Here is a 20,158-nt window from a genome sequence, read left to right on the forward strand (position 1 = left end):
GCCTTTACTGTAAATGCTGCCAAAATGTTGAATCTCCACTTGATGTTAAACTTGCAAATAGAACATGGGAAATCAGCAGGTCATGTGCATGATTAAAGTAAAAACTGTCAGTGCTGGAAAAAACACATTGTCAAATAAAGCTGAAGTTGGATACAAATGTGTTCCTCACCATAAAAACAGCCAAACAAGCAATAGCTATCAGTGTTACTTTTCTTTGTGGCATTTTGCACCAAGTGTGGTTAAAAACAGCCACTTACCTGCTCAGATAATTTCAGCCCATTGCTACGAGCCTGTACAAGAGCATCATTAACAAGTGAATGAAAGTTAAGAAGCACATGCTCAATGTCGTATGTTCCACTCATGGCACTTGACAGCTCCTCCAGGGACAGAATATATCCCCGCCAATGAAGATCAACTTCTGCCATGTTAGCTAAGCAGCCTCGGATGACGTTGAGGCAGTAGCCCATGCAGGGCTTACTTAAAGTCAGCCCTTGGCAATGGGGGCAGTACTGCATCCTCAGCAAGGCTCTGCTGCAATCTTTAGAGAAATGAAGATGATCTGTTGTATTGATCACTTCAATGCCCACATTCAGAGCCTGCAAGAAAGTCCGGCTGGGTAGCAGTGATCTTCCTATTTGTCCTATGGCTTTTTTGGGAACATTACCAAAGGGTCTGATGCCTCTTCTTGCCATTCGGAGGCACTCCGCATATTCCAGTGAAATGTCCGTCAGACCAGGGTTAATCACATGGTTGTAGACTACTGGGAGCAGGTTGTCAAAAAATCTGTTGACAAATTCCTCCGTGCTAATATCTGTGCCAAATATGAAGAGTCCCACATCTGTGAAAAACTCCTGAACACGTGTAGTAGCCTCAGCAGCCATGTTTCTATACGTATTGCAGAAAAGTGTGCTTGTGTAATTCTCGGCTAGTCTGATGAGCATTTCAAAGGTTTCTGTAATAAATGAAAAAAAAGTTCATTATTTTTTTAAGGTTTAAAAAATAAGAAATTAGAGTAAGAACTCAAACCAGTTATATCAGGACACCTTACATTTACTCCAAATGCCTTTTTGCATTAGAATTTATGAAGAGACAATTACCTTATAAGTAACGTTAGAACACAATTAATAAGCCATGTTTTCTTTTCAAGATATATTAAACACAGTCTAAAAAAATATAAAAGGAAATTGAATGTAAGCTGAGTTATTAAATTACAAAATACAACAAACCACTACTGTATCTGCTTATATATACACATACATTAGTTCTCATCTCATCCCATCTCATCTCATGACTCATTCTGCAAGTTTCAGCAGCAAGTTAAATGCTCTCAGTCACTCCATGTTACTTCTCTGACCATCCTAAATGGATGGGCAAAAGTACCATTAAACAATTTAAACAACTCTTCCATTCCATTACAACAACTTTTTAAAAGAGCAAAGAGATTTGTCTTCTTGTCTTCCAAAGGAAGGAGGTGAATCAGATACACATGTGAATGTGTTTTTAAACAGTGTTTTACAGTGTTGTTTGTTGGTCAAGCAAAGTGCTGGAACATGCAGAATTGCTCTCCTTAGGCACTGTGGTGGATACACCCCCTCTAAGCCTCAAGATCTGCATAACCGGTAAAGCCTGAATGGATAAACTTCCATTTCTTTTCAGGTGTTAGGTGGCAATCCTTAAGTACACTGAAAAGCTTTCAATAAAATAGTTAAAGTACACTGGAGAAGTATTGTCTCCTGACTTGATCTATGATTTGCAGGTAAGGAAAAATGCTGGTTTTCAAGACAGAAAAAAAGAGTGTTTGCATTAAGGAATTTCCTAGATCTGTCTGAGAAGCTTATACTTCAGGGAAGGCAAGGGAGCAATACATAGATCAAAAGGAAACTTACTTTAGAGAATAAAAATACATAGAAACACATATTACAAGTATTAACCCACTTTTATCCACTGGATGGCTATGACTCAGTAACTTTCTTTTATTCATTCAAGCTTTACAAGTTTTCATGTATTTATTTTTTCACACTCTTTTTTAATGGGACTCTATAGAAATAAAGTGAGGAAAAGCATGAAGTACAGCTAATACTGTCCAAACAGTGATGTTAAAAATAGGCAGAATCAAATAGTGTCAAACTATGTCAGCAACCTGAAGTCTGATGTTAAGTCACTGACTGAAAGGAATAGTACAAAACTCAGAATAATTTTAATACAATAACCAAGACTGGCTATCACATCTTTAATACATATCTATGCATAAGAATAAATGTTTTATATTCTGATAAAAAGCTTCTTCAGGTCAGTGAAATGACTTTCACTAACTTAGTGGGTTTGAAATTGCAGACTTTGTGAGAAGATCACGGAGAAGACATATTAAACTAATCTATTTATACTTTCTATGCATTCTTTGTTTTCTCTAATAAAAATCAGATACATGCTTATAAATCAGAGTCTTTACCTCTATTCCTCTGCTATCTATTAACTCATTTCTTCATATTCCATACCACCCTTAAGACTGAGTTTGCTACCTCTCTCGTTTCCATTCCTCTAACATTCACATAAGTAAGAAAAAAAACTGCTGACTGCCCAAAGTAAAGAGACCAATGAAGACCTATCCAATACAGCAAAGCCTCTTCCGTTCATCCCATGAGCTGACATGCCTAAATGCCAGTTGAGTACCCTGGCAGACCACAGCCTGCCACCACGGACCGGCTCTGTGACTTTTCTCAACCTCAGCACCTCATGTCAGATTGTACCTGAGACACCTGCACTGCATCTCGTGTTTGTAGGTGTGTATATGTGTCTAGGTGACCCATGTCCTTCTGCAGCAGCAGATGAGACACAATGTAAGAGAGAAGGCAAATCAAGATGCCCACTTTAAGGTGGCTGAACCGAGGATGAGCTCTTCACCAGCTATAAAGGCAGTCTGGACACCTGGCTCACATTGAGGCACGTATACACGGACAGCTAAATTACAGCCCTAAATATCCTACTGTACATTATGTCTCATTTTTATTGGAAGGAACAAGGAATGCCAAGAAAGTACAATCCTGCTATGGAGGCTTCATTTAGTTGCCCCAGAGTGGTGGATGGTAGATGCTCTACACTGCCTGTCTGGAAGGCCATGGTTATCCTGCAGGTCCTCTGTCACATCTGCAGGCTTTGTGTGGATGTGTCACATTTAAAATGGTACTAGATGACTGTGCTGAGACAACTGAACGAAATTCTAGATACTCGGTTATCACTGACTCAGGAACCCTTCATATAAAAGCTTGCAGCAGCCAGAATAAAAAAGACAAAAATTTAAGTCAAATTTCTTAGATGGTTTAGATGGTTTAAAATAACAAAGTGTGAAGACTATTAAATCCTGCTAGAAAAATGGCTATTTTTGTAACTGCAGATTCCGTCTTTTACACAAATTTTGCCAATGTTTCAGATGAAATTTCTTGGAAGTAGGTAATGTTAGAATAAAGATGTTATATTAATCTGGTTAGAATTACATTAATAAGGTTTTTGTGACCTTTCTCAATTTTTTATTATTATCTTTTCCTAGATGAAATCCATAAAGTGTGTGATGTAAAGTATCTGTTACAATCCATGGCTGCAGTATCCTATTACCAAGAGCACAAATATTAGATGAAAGAATAAATCATGCTGCACATGGATAATCAATAGATTTTACAACATGGTCTAATCAATAACAAACCTTCATGACTGAACTACATTGCTAGTGCCCCAGCAACCCACAAACAAATGAGTACAACACTCAGCTGCATTATTTATTGACTATTTGTGCTTTTCTAAATAGCATATGATAATACTGGCCACTTGGGTTTACAATTCTGCATCATGCTATTTAATCGTCATTTTAGGATTTATTACAAAATTTTTTAATCAAGTTTATTCTAGGGGCACGTGTCCTACTTTAACACCGCCACAGCTATTCCAGAGATTAGTTTTGCTCTCAGACAGCTTGAAGAATGACTGACAGCAAAGCAGACCATGTCTACTTTCACTACTGAACAGCTCCTGTGAACACCTTGCGATGGCAATCTGTGTCATTTTCAACACTTTCAGAGACTTCAGTGACAAACCAAGCTATGTTGGTTCAATACTGCAAGTGTATCATAGATCTAACAATGTGTTTCTCTGTCTTTTAAGTCTATGGGCCCAGACTAACACCATCAATCTTAACTATTCAGCCACATAGAAGAAGTGGTGAGTTTTCAATCAGTATAAATCCAATACATATAAAAGACATTGTAAATATAACCAAGATAGGTCAGACAAAGTCTTTTTATTATTATTAAATTATTTTTTAATCTGCAGGGTCAGTGCATCTTATCTCCATCTTTTACGAGATATTCATAGAAACTGATATACAGTAACCTACAGACACCTTCTGCAGCACCACTGTGAATAATGTCTAGCATTTACTGTGGGTGACAGGTCAACTATTTTTCTTTGGCTACACTTAAAGTGATGATTTGTACACTCCTAAGGCAAAAAATCAAGGCTGTTAACATACTAACACATTAATTTTTTGAAAGTACAGTGATATCTCCCTTCCTGGTTTTGCTAGGAAGGAACAAAATGTAAGGCTAGGGGAAAAAACGTAGACATGCACTTGTTTGTTTTATATATTGCATTCATTCAGCTGATTCTTCATATCAGTACATACTTTTTTTTTAGGATAGTGCATTTAACAAAGTGATCGCAAAGTGATATAAAATATTTATCAGGTCATTGCTTTAAAAGATTTTCAGTCTTTCATTCATTTACTTCAACTTTTCTGTTCCTGAGAGCCATGGGCAGTTCTAAATTATAAAGATATCACAATATAGTAAACAGTCCAGTGGATTACTGGCTTTAAAGACAACACAGAAGTATATACATGCCTTGTTTACTAGAAAAACTCACAAAGAGAACAAAAAAGAAATCTTGGTTTATATTCCTGGACATTAATCAGATTTAATGGAAATACTGCATAGAATGAAATTGAATTTTGATTGGATTTTAAACCAACTATGCAATTCTTATCCTTAAGAGTTTTGGCAAAGTGTCTTTCTAATACAGGTACCTTAGAAAATTAATTTAAAACAAATTTATGTGGAATTGTGTTGTTATAAAAGCAACTGCATTTCTTAAGTTTGCTCTTTCTTCACACAGATAAATGTTCCATACAAGCTGCTAAATGAGAAAATGCATGGTCTAAATTCTGAGTGTTACCTTTTGAAACATCCATAGTAATTAATACAAAAATAGTCTAATAAAATAAAAATCCAGAATTAGTATCAGGCCAACAAGTTGTGAAGTCTTATATTTCAGTAATAATTCACCAGCCTACATTGCATATCATAAACTAATTCACACTTAAACAGAGTAATATATAGAACTCAATAAATTATAAAGAGACAGGTTAAAATCCATCCTTGAACTATGGACGCTGTATTTAGGAAGAATGCCTCCTACAGTCCAGGAGGGATCCAAAACTGATGAACCTGGATTACGTTAAGTATCAGCCCATAATATACAGGAATCCAGATAACTAAATCCAAGCAAACGCTGGAACAAACTAATAATATTATGAATTTAATATGACTTGAAACATCCTATGGGAAAGTATCAGGCTGTTGCCAGTTGCCATTAATGTTCGGTGATTTCATATGTTTTCCTTCTGTTTCTGGACAGTGCAAATAATCCAGAAGCATCAAACTCTCTCTATTAAAGATTTCTAGTCCAGTCTTGCATACATCGTCCTATTGAAGTCAAGGGGAATGTCTTGGGTACAATTTACAGCTGCAAACAGAAGACATTCATGGAAAAGCATAATTATGGAAAAGGAATTAATCCACCCAGTACTATATACATAGGATCTTTATTTGTTTAAAGCATACAAAACAGGAAAATACATATAGGTGGGAAATTCAGTGCAATCATTCCTAACTACAAAGTAGTACACAGTGCCAGATATACTGCAAGATCCCATAATCATTTATCATATCAGAACAATGAGCTGGAAGAATAAAGTCTTCAAGACATATAAATTAATTATAAGGAATGAACTCATTAGGTCATTGCCTGTGAAGGTTATATGGGAGAGAGATCAAAAGGATAAGTGCCAGCAGAAGATATTTGAGACTCACTAAAACTGCTCCTCATTAATATATATTTCAAATTAATCAGTTTCATAGCTTACAGACTCAACATTGAAGTCAGTAAGAAAACAAGAGAATAGATCAAAGCTGTAGCCCAACCAACTTTGTGTTGCCAAGTGTTATTGATACACCTCAGACTTTGTAGCCATAACTACTCATAACAGACTTTCAGAATTTGTCAGGTCTTGTTTGGTCTCAAATTTATTTTAGCTCTCTTTGGAAAAAAAAAAAATAAAGAAACTTGAATTAGAATAAGTTGACCATTGCCTACATTCTCCAGTGTTCAATGGCAAATTACTCAGATATCAGGAGTTTCTTGCATATCCTGTGATTTTGAGTTTGGTTTAGTTCTACTATAATTTTTTCAGTTGTTTTTTTTGTTGTTTGGTTGGGGGGGGTTTAGCTTTGTGAAACTGCGTAACTCTCTTTAAAATATTACACATGTAATTAAACTAAAAAAAATGAAGTAATCATGGTGTAACTAAACCCAAGGACCCAGAGGGTAGGTAAGAGTGTACCCCATTACCAAATACAGGATTGAAACAAACAAAATTAACCCTGAGAGGGCCCAAGACCACCATGGAAGAAACCTTCACCAGAGGCATCATACTCCTCCCAGCACAGACCTCAGGACTGATGATTTTTCTAGGCAATGCACAGGAGGCATGAACATAGCACCAGAGAAAAGCAGTGACACTAGCAAGTTGGTGGATGACAGTTTTAGCTGGAATATTAATAGGTCTTAGCAGTCATAGATAATTTGGGCTATAAGCATTAGTGTTACTGCAATTACAGTAAAAAGAACTGTTGCACTGTTAAAATATTAATCAGAGGAACAGAAAATTCTCTCAGATACATATGTAAGGTGGGCTCTCCTTCTTGCCCATAATGAAATTGTGAAGACTCATAAGAAACTCATTTGTAATTTAACAAATGTAAAAAATCATTTAACTTTTATTTGAAAATTTAATATGCTAAGGAATCTAGAAAAACATGTCCCCAAGCCAGGTGAGATGAATTTCCCTCATGATTGCGCTACATCTTTTTGCTAGTCTGAATTGATAATTGTACTTCTCATTCTTATTTTATAACCTACATTAACATCATCTTTCAGCGTTCATCTTTTCTTAGTAATCCTGATACTGACTGTTTTGCCATGTAGAATTTGCATTCTAAATCAACAAATTTGTTTTTTTTTTCCTTCTCCGTCTTCTTATTTATACATTCAAGAACAGTGCCAGCGCTGCAACAGGACTCATGTTTAGCTGATCTGACACTATGATCTCCAAGTCTTGTATTTGTTTTTTATAAAATTTTGTAATAAAATTAACTTTTTTCCAGTAAAGTAAAATATTTAACCATACCTTGATAGATGATGTTTTAATATTGAATGACTGGCATATAAATGAATGAACAAATAATAACCATGTAAATGAATGACTATCACATGGTTATTTTATCGAGTTATAATCAGTGATTCCACTTTTCATCCAATAATGGGTTGAGGGTTTTTTTTCAGTCAGTTGTTATCATTTTAATAGTGATGACTATGGTACCATTCATCTTGCCATTCTGGAAGCAACAAGAGCAGACTGTTTTGTATGGTGCCAGGAGAATAAATAACTAGCAATAAATAGACCTCCACCAAAACCTTTTTTTCCTCTTGGATTCTGCTTGCCTTCTTTCTGATTTTGCATTGTTCTGTGTACTTCACAGGCAATGATTTCTTGTTGGAGGAAAATACTCCTAAATTCTGAATATATGGCTTACTACCTTGGAATGAAATATGCTAAGAGTTGCAAGCAGAACATTCCAGGAGATCACAGCTTTAAAACTGGTACCATATAATGAAGTTCTCTGAAAATCTTTTTGATGTAAAATGTTGTGCATGGTTTGCAAAAGGACAATAAATTGATAATGATTTATTATATGAATTTTTGCACATTTGCCATAATAAATAAGGAAGGCAAGTCATCTCACGTGTATGAAAAGGGTATTTTTTGAAAAGGGAAATTTTGAATTTATAGTAGGATGATGTTGAGATAGAAGGGTCAGAAAAATGATTGATTAGAATCGTAAAATTCATTTCACATAACTGCAAACGTATAAAAGTGAGCTAGTCACCTGAAGCTCCCCAAAAGTCAGGTGAAAGAAACAAGCACTTCTAAGGCATAATTCAACTCTCTGACTTTCGATGACTACTTTTGGTTGAGATGAACTGCCCTCTGCAAGTGCTTGTTCCTCTTCCTTGACTATAAAGGAATGTTACAACAAATCACTCAGATATCCTAAGATCTACATTTAGTCAAGGTGAATCCCTAAGATTTCTGTAAGGAATTGGTATTAAGAGAAAGTGTCATCAAACATAATACGATACTGTAATTTATGTGAATAAAGAGCTGAGATGATCATGCTTCTACAAAGTTGTCTTAATGGTAGATGAATGACAAATTTACACAAATCCTCTTTCCTTCTGCAAAGCTGGGTATGAGTTTTTCTTAGAATGAAATAAAGTATAAACCTGGTTTCCAGAGGGCTGCCTGAGCATCATGACTTTACATGGTAGCTTTATGAAAAGTAATTATCAGGGAATGACAGAGGAATTACATATGAAGAGAAAGAACAAACTCAGGAAGATTTCCATAAAGCTACGATGATGACTGATATCAGCTGAAGCTTTTGTCTTTATATCTGAAAGTCTAGAACCTGATTTTTTTGTTTCCAGTTATCCCAGTTTTACTCTGGAAACACTCACTCAACTCCAGCGAGATAGTTTTTGATTTACATATGTTGAAGTGAAATGATAATCAGGTGCTAGCAGATGCAACACTAGAGATCAACATTTCCTGCACATCAAAAAAGTAAATATATTCATTTTGTATCACTGAATATTTAATCCGACAGCTTTCTTCTAAGTTTTGGTTGAGGTTTGGTGAATTCCTGCATCTGATAATCTGAGGAATTCCACACTAAAAATCGTCACAACCATTGGTCAAATAAATTTGAGGCATTTGTTTACTTAACATATGACTACATGTCATGGGTTACAAAGAGCCTCCAAAGAGTTTGGTAAGGATGCATTTATTATCTTTCACTTCATCACACTTCGCCTCATTTTTATTGAGAAAAAGAGAGGAAAAAAATGTCTTTTAAGGCTGAATTTCTTAGACAAACATCCTTGTTTTCCATTGAAGATTCAGGTACAATGAAGTTTATCACAGAATCTGTATTATGTTGAAGTTAGTTCTGTGTTTCTCTGTAAGTGTTGGAAATCAAGAAGAAAAAAAATGTATTTCCCTCTGCATAGCTCTGGTATAGTAGTGATTACCGATCTTATCACTATTAGTGATTAGCAATATGTGCAAAATTCTGCTTAACGTAGGTGATGCGAAAGCATTTTGGTTTACGCTATGTATTTCAGTACCTAGTTTGCAGAATGCTGTAAAAAGGAATGAATTTGAAGCATGCACTTCCAAGTTTCAGATAGGTTAAAAAATTTCTAACTTGACAAGATAGAAACTCTCGGGAGGTAGATAATCAGGCAGACACATACACTCTTCTCAATTACAAGAGGAAAACAGCACCTATCGAAAACAGCATAAAAATCCAGTTCTCTAAACTCATTAGGAAAAGACACACCGTTTTAGTATATAAACTTAAAAAAAATTAAGTGAAATTCAGAAGAAATTTCAACACTGAGAAAGTATTGGGAAAAATACTTGTCTTATGACAGTTGTACAGAATATTCTGCATAGATGCATTTGATTGTAACATCTTAGGATCAAATATTGATAAGGATTGGAACAGTCCACTCTACTTTGACTCACCTTTTCTTACCGAGTATGACTCCTGATTTTAATAGAATTCATTTCTACATCAACTCATAACCCATTCTTTAGAAACTAAGAGCTAAACAAGACATTTTAAATGATCCACTGTTGCTGGTAGTTTTGTCACTTAGAATCATAAAATCATAGAACTGTTTAGGTTGGAAAAGACCTTTAAGACTGTCAAGTCCAACCATTAACCGAACACTGCCAAGTCTACCACTAAACTGTGTCCCTAAGTGCCGCATCTACACATCTCTTAAATACCTCCAGGGATGGTGACTCAAACACTTCCCTCGGCAGTGTGTTCCAATGCCTGACAATCCTTTCGGTGAAGAAATTTTTCCTAATATCCAATCTAAACCTACCCTGGAGCAACTTGAGGCCATTCCCTCTGGTCCTATCACTTGCTACTCGGGAGAAGAGACCAACTCCCTTCTTGCTACAACCTCCTTTCAGGTAGTTGTAGAGTGATAAGGTCTCCCCTCAGACTCCTTTTCTCCAGGCTAAATAACTCCAGTTCCCTCAGACACTCCTCAGAAGAATTGTTCTCTTAGACCCTTCATCCCCTTCGTTGTTCCTCTTGGACACGCTCCAGCACCTCAATGTCTTTCTTATAGTGAGGGGCCCAAAACTGAACATAGCATTCGGGGTGCAGCCTCACCAGGGCCAAGTACAACAGGACAACCACTTCACTAGTCTTGCTGGCCACACTAGTTCTGATACAAGCCAGGACGCTGTTGGCCTTCTTGGCCACCTGGGCACACTACTGGCTCATATTCAGCTGGTTGTTGGCCAACACCCCCAGGTCCTTTTCCGTCAGGCAGCTTTCCAGTCCCTCTTTCCCAAGCCTGTAGTGTTGCAGGGGGTTGCTGTGACCCAAGTGCATGACCCAGCACTCAGCTTTGTTCAGTCTCATACAATTGTCCTCAGCCCATCAACCTAGCCTGTCCAGATCCCTCTGTAGAGCCTTCCTACCCTCAAGCAGATCAACATTCAACACCCAACTTGGTGTCATCTGCAAACTTGCTGAGGGTGCACTCAATCCCCTCCTCCAGATCACTGATAAAGATATTAAACAGAACTGGCCCCAATATTGAGCCCTGGAGAACACCACTTGTGACCAGCTGCCAACTAGATTTAACTTCATTCACCACAACTCCTTGGGTCCAGCCATACAGTTAGTTTTTTTACCCAGAGAAACATACGCCCGTCCAAGCCACAAGCAACCAGTTTGTCCAGGAGAATGCTGTGGGAAATGGTGACAAAGGCTTTCCTAAACTCTAGGTAGACAACACCCACAGCCCTTCCTTCATCCACTAAGTGGGTCACCTTGTCACAGAAGGAGATAAGGTTAGTCAAGAAGGACACGTCTTTCATAAACCCATGCTCACTGGGCCTGATCACCTGGTTGTCCCACACCTGCCACGTGACGGCACTCAAGATGATCTGCTCCATAACCTTCCCTGGCACCAAGGGTAGACTGCCAGGTCTGTAGCTCCCTGGATCCTCCTTCCAGCCCTTCTTGTAGATGGACACCACATTTGCTAACATCCAGTCAACTAGTACCTCCCCAGTTAGCTGGGACTGCTGATAAATGATCGAAAGGGGCCTGGTAAGCCCTTGCACCAGGTCCTTCAGTACCCTTGGATGGATCCCATCTGGCCCTGTAGACTTGTGTGTGTCCAAGAGGGGATGGAGATTCTCCTTATTGCTCCTTTTGTTGTTAATATATTTATAGAAATATTTTTTATTGTCCTTTATCACAGTAGACAGATTAAGTTCTAATTGGGCTTTGACCCTTCTGATTTTCTCCCTGCATAACCTCACAATATCCTTGTAGTCCTCTTGAGTTGCCTACCCCTGCTTCCATGTAACATTACGGGGGAGCTACTGCACTTGCAGCTTGTATCAGGTAAAACGGCCTTGGCCAGGGGTAAATCCCATCTGATCCTTCAGTCCAGCTCTCTGGCTTCATGTCACAAATGAACAAGAAGCCAAAACCTGGATTTGTTCATATAGACTGGATTTCCTTATATAGTCTATGTACGTTTTCAAGATGCAGTCTACTCTATGAAAATTTTTGAAATCCCCTTCTTTAATAGCAATCCAACTTTTTTCATGAGACCATCTCACCTATTATTTTCTGGTTTTGTTTGGCAAGATGTTTTTTAATGACTATTAATGTTTAGTTAGAGCTCACGCAATGGACCAAAGAATAACAGAAATTAGATTTAAAAATAAATCAATTATGTTTACTGTAGTACAAATAATTATGTAAATAAGGGTTCATCAAATTATTCCCTTAAGCTTTACATCTTAATACTCTTTAAACTTCACCAAATTCTTTCCAAATATACCAAAGAGATTTTGTCTTTTTAAATGCCACATTTTTTTTTTACTTTCAGAGAGATCATGATTATAACCAGTACATAATCTACTTTTACTATACAGTTTTACTGGAGGTGCTAACAGCCTTTCACCCTACCACTATTTGTAGATGCTCTGCTAATCCCTGTTTTGCAACTCCTGCTGCAACACTGCTGACTCACACGTTCTCAAGGCATGTCAAGTTTTCCAGGAAGGAGCTGGAGATAACAGCTGCTGGAAATATGTATCTCTTCCAAACTCTAATCCCACTGTGATTTCCCCCCTGCTGTGTGACCTGCCCCATCATGCAATGTGACAAGGTATACGCACTTCTTCCATCATTAAAAACTGGATATTTACCTCCTCATTCCCTTTCCAGCTGTGCATGCTAGCTTATGTAGGACTGGAATATCTCTCACTAAATAATGAAAGCACACAGAAACACAGGGCTAGGATAAACATGAGATGACCTCTAGTCCATCCTTTGAACCCAGAGCAGGTTCAACTAGATTTATGGTCTCATATTTTAACATTTTTGTCTAACCTATTCTTAAAAAATGTACAGTAATAGAGAGGCCACAACCTCCAATAAAATCATTCCAGTGCTTCGCCATACTCTCATTTGCACTGACCAATGAGAAAAAAATATTTACTGCTTCTTCCTTCTAGGTATTTCAAATTAGATCCTCCCCACCTGACTGTAGACATCTCCAAAGACCAAATGCATCCAAATGCATCCAAAGTAGATGAGTCTACATCTGAGCTAATCAGTAGAGAGGACAATGGCATGATTAATGTGACCTAGTTTAGGTGTCCACATGGAAATAAGATGAATCACACTGCTTTTCTCCTCTGCTTATACAGAGAAAGAGGATGATTAGTTCAGGAAAGCTAGGTGATGAATCTTAGTTCTGAAAACTGTTATAAATTTCTGTTCTTTGTATTAAAATTAACAGTCCCAATTCTTTCAGTCAAAGGGGGCCCATTCTGCCTCTATGTAGTCAAACTTAACACTAAAGACTTCAAAAGGGAAGTCTAAATTGCCCAAATTATGTGCTTAAGTGGACAAGCTGTATCACAGAAACATAGAATGGTTTGGATTGGAAGGGACTTTATAGATCATCTAGTTCCAACCCCCCTGCCATGGGCAGGGACACCTTCCACTAGACCAGGTTGCTCAAAGCCTCATCCAGCCTGGCCTTGAACACTTCTGGGGATGGGGCATCCACAGCTTCTCTGGGTAACCTGTTCCAGTGTCTAACCACCCACACAGTCAAAAATCTTTTCCTAATATCTAATCTAAATCTGCCCTCTTTCAGTTTATACCCACTACACTCCCTGACAAAGAATCCCCCCCCATCTCTCCTGTAGCCCCCTTCAGGTACTGGAAGGCTGCTCTAAGGATCCCCCAGAACCTTCTTTTCTCCAGGCTGAACAACCTTAACTCTCTCAGCCTGGCCTCATATGGGAGGTGCTCCAACCTTCTGACCAGCTTCATGGCCCTCCTCTGGACCTGCTCCAACAAGTCCATGTCCTTCTTAAGCTGGGGGGCCGAGAGTTGGATGCAATACTGCAGGTGGGGTCTCACGAGAGTGGAGTAGAGGGGGAGAATCACCTCCCTCAACCTACTGGTCATGCTTCTGTTGATGCAGCCCAGGGCACAGTTGGCTTCTGGGCTGCAAGCACACACTGCTAGGTCATGTTCAGCTTCTCAACCAATACCCCCAAGTCCTTCTCAGGGTTGCTCTCAAGCCATTCTCCACCCAGCCTGTATTTGTGCTTGGGATTGCCTCGACCCACATGCAGGACCTTGCACTTGGCCTTGTTAAATTTCATAAGGTTTGCACTGGCCCACCTCTTAATCCTGTCAAGGTCCCTCTGGACAGCATCCCTTCCCTCCAGTGTGTGTTGACTGCCCCACACAGCTTGGTGTCATCGGTAAACTTGATGAAGGTGCACTCAATCCCACTCTCCATGTTGCCAACAAAGATGTTAAACAGTACTATATGTTTAGCAGTTACAAAGTCATAAATAGCTCTGCCTGACTAGGTACTTCAAAAATGTTTTGTTAACCTATTTTGGAATAGCATTGCTTCTCTAACTCACGTTTACTTTGGGAACCACTAAGCTCTCTACATAATTTGAGCCTAAAATGCTCTAGATTCCCCCTTTTCTACTTAACAAATATATATATATATATATATTCACCCTTTTCAGTCTTTTGCTACCTCTACAAATCCAAAGACAACTACTAGTGCACTTCAGAATGTGGATATTGACAAAAAGAAACCAATCAGTGAAAACACTGTGGAAAACAATTCTGAAGTGAACATCCTTTACATCTTACCAACATGCTTCATAGTTGTGCAAAGAGGTCCTTTATCTGTTCACAGTCTGATTAGCATTGGTGATAGCCAGGCTTGAGCAAAATGAACTATTTCCTGTGGAACCTAGTAGGATATGTGGAAACATTTTGCCCTTTTTTGCTTTTTTTTAATGACTCTGCATGAGAACCTGATTTATATTCTTATACTCCTACAGTAAGATATCCTGCAATGTCAGCTCTTAATACACATTTAACCTCTGCAACGCAAAGTATATGGCTCTTTATGGAGCATTCCAATTTATACTATTCAGTTCGTATATAACCTTGAATGTCTGCATGCTGATGAAAACAGTGATGTTTACTAAATAATGACAATGTCAAACCCAAAACCCACGGAGAAGAAGGCAGCAAAAGATCCCATCAGCTCATTACACCTATCACACAAGTATACAGGGTGGTGATTCATCTCAGCTACCACCTCAGCTAAATACCATATTCTCTTTTTTTTGACAGTAGAAAGTTATGGGGATGTTTAAGGCATGATTCATCTGACCTGTTTTAGATGGTTATGGGAAGATGAATCATGCCAAAATATTTATGGGGACATGAATCACACTCAAAAAGTGCCTCTGTCACTTAATTTTCTATTGAGGGAGCTGATGATGACAAGCTCAACAATCCACTCTGTTATACCAATCATCATTATTTTTCCTATTTCACCCGTATAGCTTGGTTTTCTTAGTTAAAAATTTACTTCTAACATCCACATTATTGACCTGTAACAGCTGTATCTGAATTTCCACTGTAAAAAATTAGACCAAACTGTGGTCTAGATCTCTAGAGATCTGTTTGTCCAGAGATTATCTTCTTGCAACTAGATATGTTTTTAAAATTATGTAATCATCTTAACATCAACTGCATGAATACACTCTATAACACAGAACAAATTTCTGGTGAAAGTAATGCACTCTTAAAGAAAACATACATCTTATACAGGAGCTGAATATACCTCTGCAAGTTGGAAGTGATGTCTCATTTTCTTTTTTTATGTCTACAGTTAGTTTAAGGTTGACCTAATAGTTACACAAGATAAATGTGTGTGTATCTCCTTTTATATATGCATATTGACCATTGGACCCATAACTAATATCTTACTCCCAGGTTTGTTTCAGATCGCTCCTACTAGTTCTTTCCAAGATGACTCGTGTGGTTCTATAAACAGGTGTACTACAGGGACCATTCCAAAAAAAACAGTATCACTGAAAATGTGTAAGCTTCACCACTCTCCACTCTCTTGCTCCAGAAAGCTTCCCATTCCCTTTATCCTTCTAACACCCTTGGGCATATAGCACAGCACTTTGGGTTCATTTTGGTGGGTGTGATGCATTCTTCATATTATTGCAGACTGAAAAAATGCATTAAAAAAAGACTCACGTAATATCAAGAGTACACATCCAGCCAAGGCGTACACCAAAAGAATGCAGTCTTGTGCTCTAGAAAGAGACAGTCCTAAGTGGTGTGGACACAAGCCACACTGTATTACTTGGCCTGTGGTCTGATAACGCCTCCCTAGACCTGCATAGTTAGCAATGCTGACACAGCTAACATGTCCAGTTCTGGGCAACCTTCCTTCTGTAATCTGGAAGACAGTGCTGTAATGTTCTCTCCCTCTTATCCACTTTTTGTCTCACTTCTAAATTTTGTAGTTGGTTCCAGAACTGCTGATAGGACTGCCTCACCCTCTACTAATAAAGATTGAAGAGATAAAAGAAGGACAGGAGAGAAATGCAACAAAAGTTGTGTGTCATTGTCCTGGTTTCAGGTGGGATAATTTTCTTCCTAGTAGCTGGTATAGTACTGTGGTTTGGATTTAGGTGAGAATAATGTTGACAAAACACTGCTGTTTTAGTTGTTGCTGAGCCATTTCCCTGCCAGCAAGGAGGCTGGGGGTGCACAAGAAGATGAGAGGGGACACAGCCAGAACAGCTGACCCAAATTGACCATAGGGATATCCCATATCATATGACATCATTCTGAACATGCTGAGCAACAAAACTGGGGGAGTTCGCCAGGGGGAGGTGGCAGCCGCTTGGGGACTGTCTGAGCATCGGTCAGCAGGTGGTGAGCAACTGCATTGTGCATTACTTGTTTTGTATATTCTTTTATCATTATTTTCCCTTCCTTTCACATTCTATTAAACTGTCTTTATCTCAACCCACGAGTTTTACCTTTTTTCTGATTCCCTCCCTAATCCCACTGGGGGAGTGTGAGCAAACAGCTGCATGGTATTCAGGTGTTTGCCGGGTTAAACCACAACAGCCATCCACTAAAAACTGAAAGTAGCAGCCCTATTCTCTACTCAATTTAGAAGATGCCTTTTAATCCCCTACCAAATCCAGTTTCAAAAGAAGATCACATATCAAGCCATTTCCTGAACTGGCCACTTGCCTAGTAGTGACAAAATGGATGTGACCACAACTCTTCAGGAGAAGAAGACTGCAGTCCACAGAGAACAGGGTGGGAGAAGGAGAAGCAAGAACACTGATCTGCAGTGACCATCCAAAGAAAGAAAACCTCCATTTCCGTTCCAATGGTACGTTTCTCTTACATGAAAGCCATGTAAATCAGTCTACTTTAATCCTAAGGGATGAGCGATAAGTGCTGCTCTTGAACACAGACTGTTACACTGAACACAGGATATTCACACGACGCAAAAGCTTTCTCTGTGACCATGAAAAACATCTGTCCAGAGAGCAACAAAATACTCCCTTCTCTTATCCCACGCATGCAGCAACGATATGTTTCCAAATTAGCAAATAACGTACTGTGAAAACAAGAGGAAGGTGAACAGCCAAGTCTCCTGAAACTCTCAGAAGTGCCCTGCTATTCTGTTCTGCAACCAGAAGTTCATATCAGAAGTCTGTGCACATTAGAGAGACAGGAATGTTCTGTTGTGAGAACTCATCTCCCCTCTCTCTTTATTTGTGGGCTTTAGTTGAATGACATTTACGGCAGTGATACAGAATCATCTTCCTCTTTCTTATGACACTTGTGTATTGTTATCACTGGTTCAAGAAGACGCCTCAAACCAGCATGACTGCTGATGAAGGACTCTCCTTGAGGATGGGAAATTGCCCTCAGAAAGCTGTCATTTGACTTGAAACAAATGGCATGGAAGGGATCCCCTTCTTCTCTATCTGGCAGATAATGCCAATAAATATACTTTAATACACCTTAATGATGTTCTACAATAAATACATGACGAGTCACATCCTAGGAGGCTCAAGAACAAAGCACCTGTGCAACAAATAGCACTGAGTGTGCTTCTGAGGCTGCAATGAGCATTACTTATCTGAAGCTGAGTATCAGAACATTCTTTAAACAACTATTTCATAGATTCTCTGACTTTTATTCCTATCATGAGGATTTTTTTTTATTTTTTTTTTTCCCCCCAGTTGACATCTTTCTGCCTGGTGTGGTTCAGCTGCATAAATTAACTGAGTTTCTGTATGGCATGAGCAATAGTCATCGGTCATTTAAGAACCACAGAAGAAAGTATCATTTTAAGAACCATTATGGATCAAGTAGAAATATCGGGCTTAGGAAACTTTCATCTACATGAGAAAAGATGACACCCATAACTATTTTTGTGGAAAAATGCACCGTAACATAAACCATTCCACTGAGCAGACACAGGTCTGTGAACACTCATATTACAGTCATATGTCTTTATAGATGGCATATATACAAAGAATAATGAAAAAAGAAAAAAAAATCTATACAAAAGAAAAATTGTGATTTTTTTCTTTTGTTTTCTCTTTCAGGTAGAATGTTCCCTGCTTCTTTGGCTTTACTGGTTTCAGCTTTTCTAAATCTACAATAAATAATAACAATATTAAAATTGCAAAGTTCTAGCTTTATTCTATCTTCTAACTGCTGATGCAGTACTTTATGCATCATTAATAACTTGCTGCTACAATTCCACCAAATCTATAGTCTTCAATAATAAATAAGTAAATAAATATTGTTTTAAAATATCTCTTGGATGGCTTAGTTTATATAGGTATGTAAGACAACAATGCAATTGTATTTTTCCTTAATGATGTTCTGAGATGGGGGGAAATAAAATGCATAATATATTCTCCTTTCTATATGTTCAAGAATGATAATTTGCAGTATCATAATAATGAGATAATTCCTGTCAAAGTGCCATCTTTGCAAAGCATAAAGCAGGATTCATTTCATCTTACTTTAGCCATCTAAAAGTCAAATACTTCACCTATCCAAGCTATCTGGATAATCAGTGGGTTCAGATAGGCACCTCCTCATATTTTATCCCGGAGGCAAATCTAAGATTACTGATTAATTAGAAAGATACTTTAACCGTGCAAGCCATAGTTCTCAGACAGACAACTCTGAATGGCAATTCATCCCGATTATGGTAGCCATCCACCTTAGGATGGGGAGGAATTGCACTCTGGAGTTCCTTTTCTTTCTTCATGAACTATGCTGAGCCTAAATGAGGTAATAGATTAGATACTCTTTTAGCTACTTTATAGGTGGCTAAAATTAGAAAGGATTCATATCACTCATAGGGTCTGCAAATTCAATCAGTGCTAGTTGAATTTCGTACCAAATTTACCTACCTCATGGGTCTTCAATTGTCATAAAGATACTTTCTTTGAATTAATGTATGGAAAATATTTTTTAAAAGGAAAAATATTTTACTATAAGATTCTCTGCTGTTTGGCAACCTTTCGGTGTTAAATTAATTTTGCAAGAGCCTTCAAGTGCAAATGACTAACACAATTATGAAATGTAAATTTGTCTCTCACCTCATTATATGCTAACTCTTGCTGAAGCCTAAAAGGTCTAACCCATTATATAAATTAATTACTTTCAGCAAAGATTCCCCAAAATTCATAAGGGGGAAAAAAAAAAACCCTTGGTAAAATCTGCTCCTGCTGGCTGTACTGATTTTGTCTGGTACCAAGAAGATACACTACCACCGACGATTTATTCAGTCAAATCCTGAAACATTGGTTAGCATTGGAGAAGGGCAGAGGAAGCTCTTGCTGACACCCTATTAAATGTATTCAACTGTGTGATATACTACTAAACATAACCTAGCATGTTTAGTGTTTTGTAATTATTTAGTATATATGTGTCAGTAATATATTTATTTGTAACTTTAATGAATCTGTGTTGCTTGATATACAGATCAGTTATCAACCATTTAAGAATTTCATAAGACCCATTTTCCATTCCCAAAGTAAGGATGCAGCACACTGTCATTTCAATGTATTTTTCCTAAAGAATACTCTGCTAAATTGATATGATTTTTTCTGATTCATCCCATAGAAATAGATAACTGGAAAAGAAATATTGCAGTGAAAAAAGAGTCCATACTGTGCTGATTTTATTTAAGGTACCTTTTGTAGCAAACAATTATTTCCATTACAGTCCAATTTACAATGACTTTCTGA

The 20,158-nt window shown here is 37.9% G+C and overlaps 1 protein-coding gene across 1 annotated transcript; it reads right to left on the reverse strand.

The window, feature by feature from the left end:
* Window positions 1–257: 257 nt before the first annotated feature.
* On the reverse strand, window positions 258–11,530 carry LOC104467360 (glypican-5-like; the record flags this gene model as incomplete). The annotated part of the gene is made up of 2 exons (XM_010081109.1): window positions 11,185–11,530; window positions 258–952 (listed from the first exon to the last, which is right to left on the reverse strand). Coding segments are annotated over exons 1-2 (1,041 nt in total), but the record flags the coding sequence as incomplete, so codon positions are not given.
* Window positions 11,531–20,158: the final 8,628 nt, after the last annotated feature.

The sequence above is a fragment of the Pterocles gutturalis genome, unplaced genomic scaffold, assembly GCF_000699245.1.
Source record: "Pterocles gutturalis isolate BGI_N339 unplaced genomic scaffold, ASM69924v1 scaffold7549, whole genome shotgun sequence".
NCBI lineage: Eukaryota > Metazoa > Chordata > Aves > Pterocliformes > Pteroclidae > Pterocles > Pterocles gutturalis.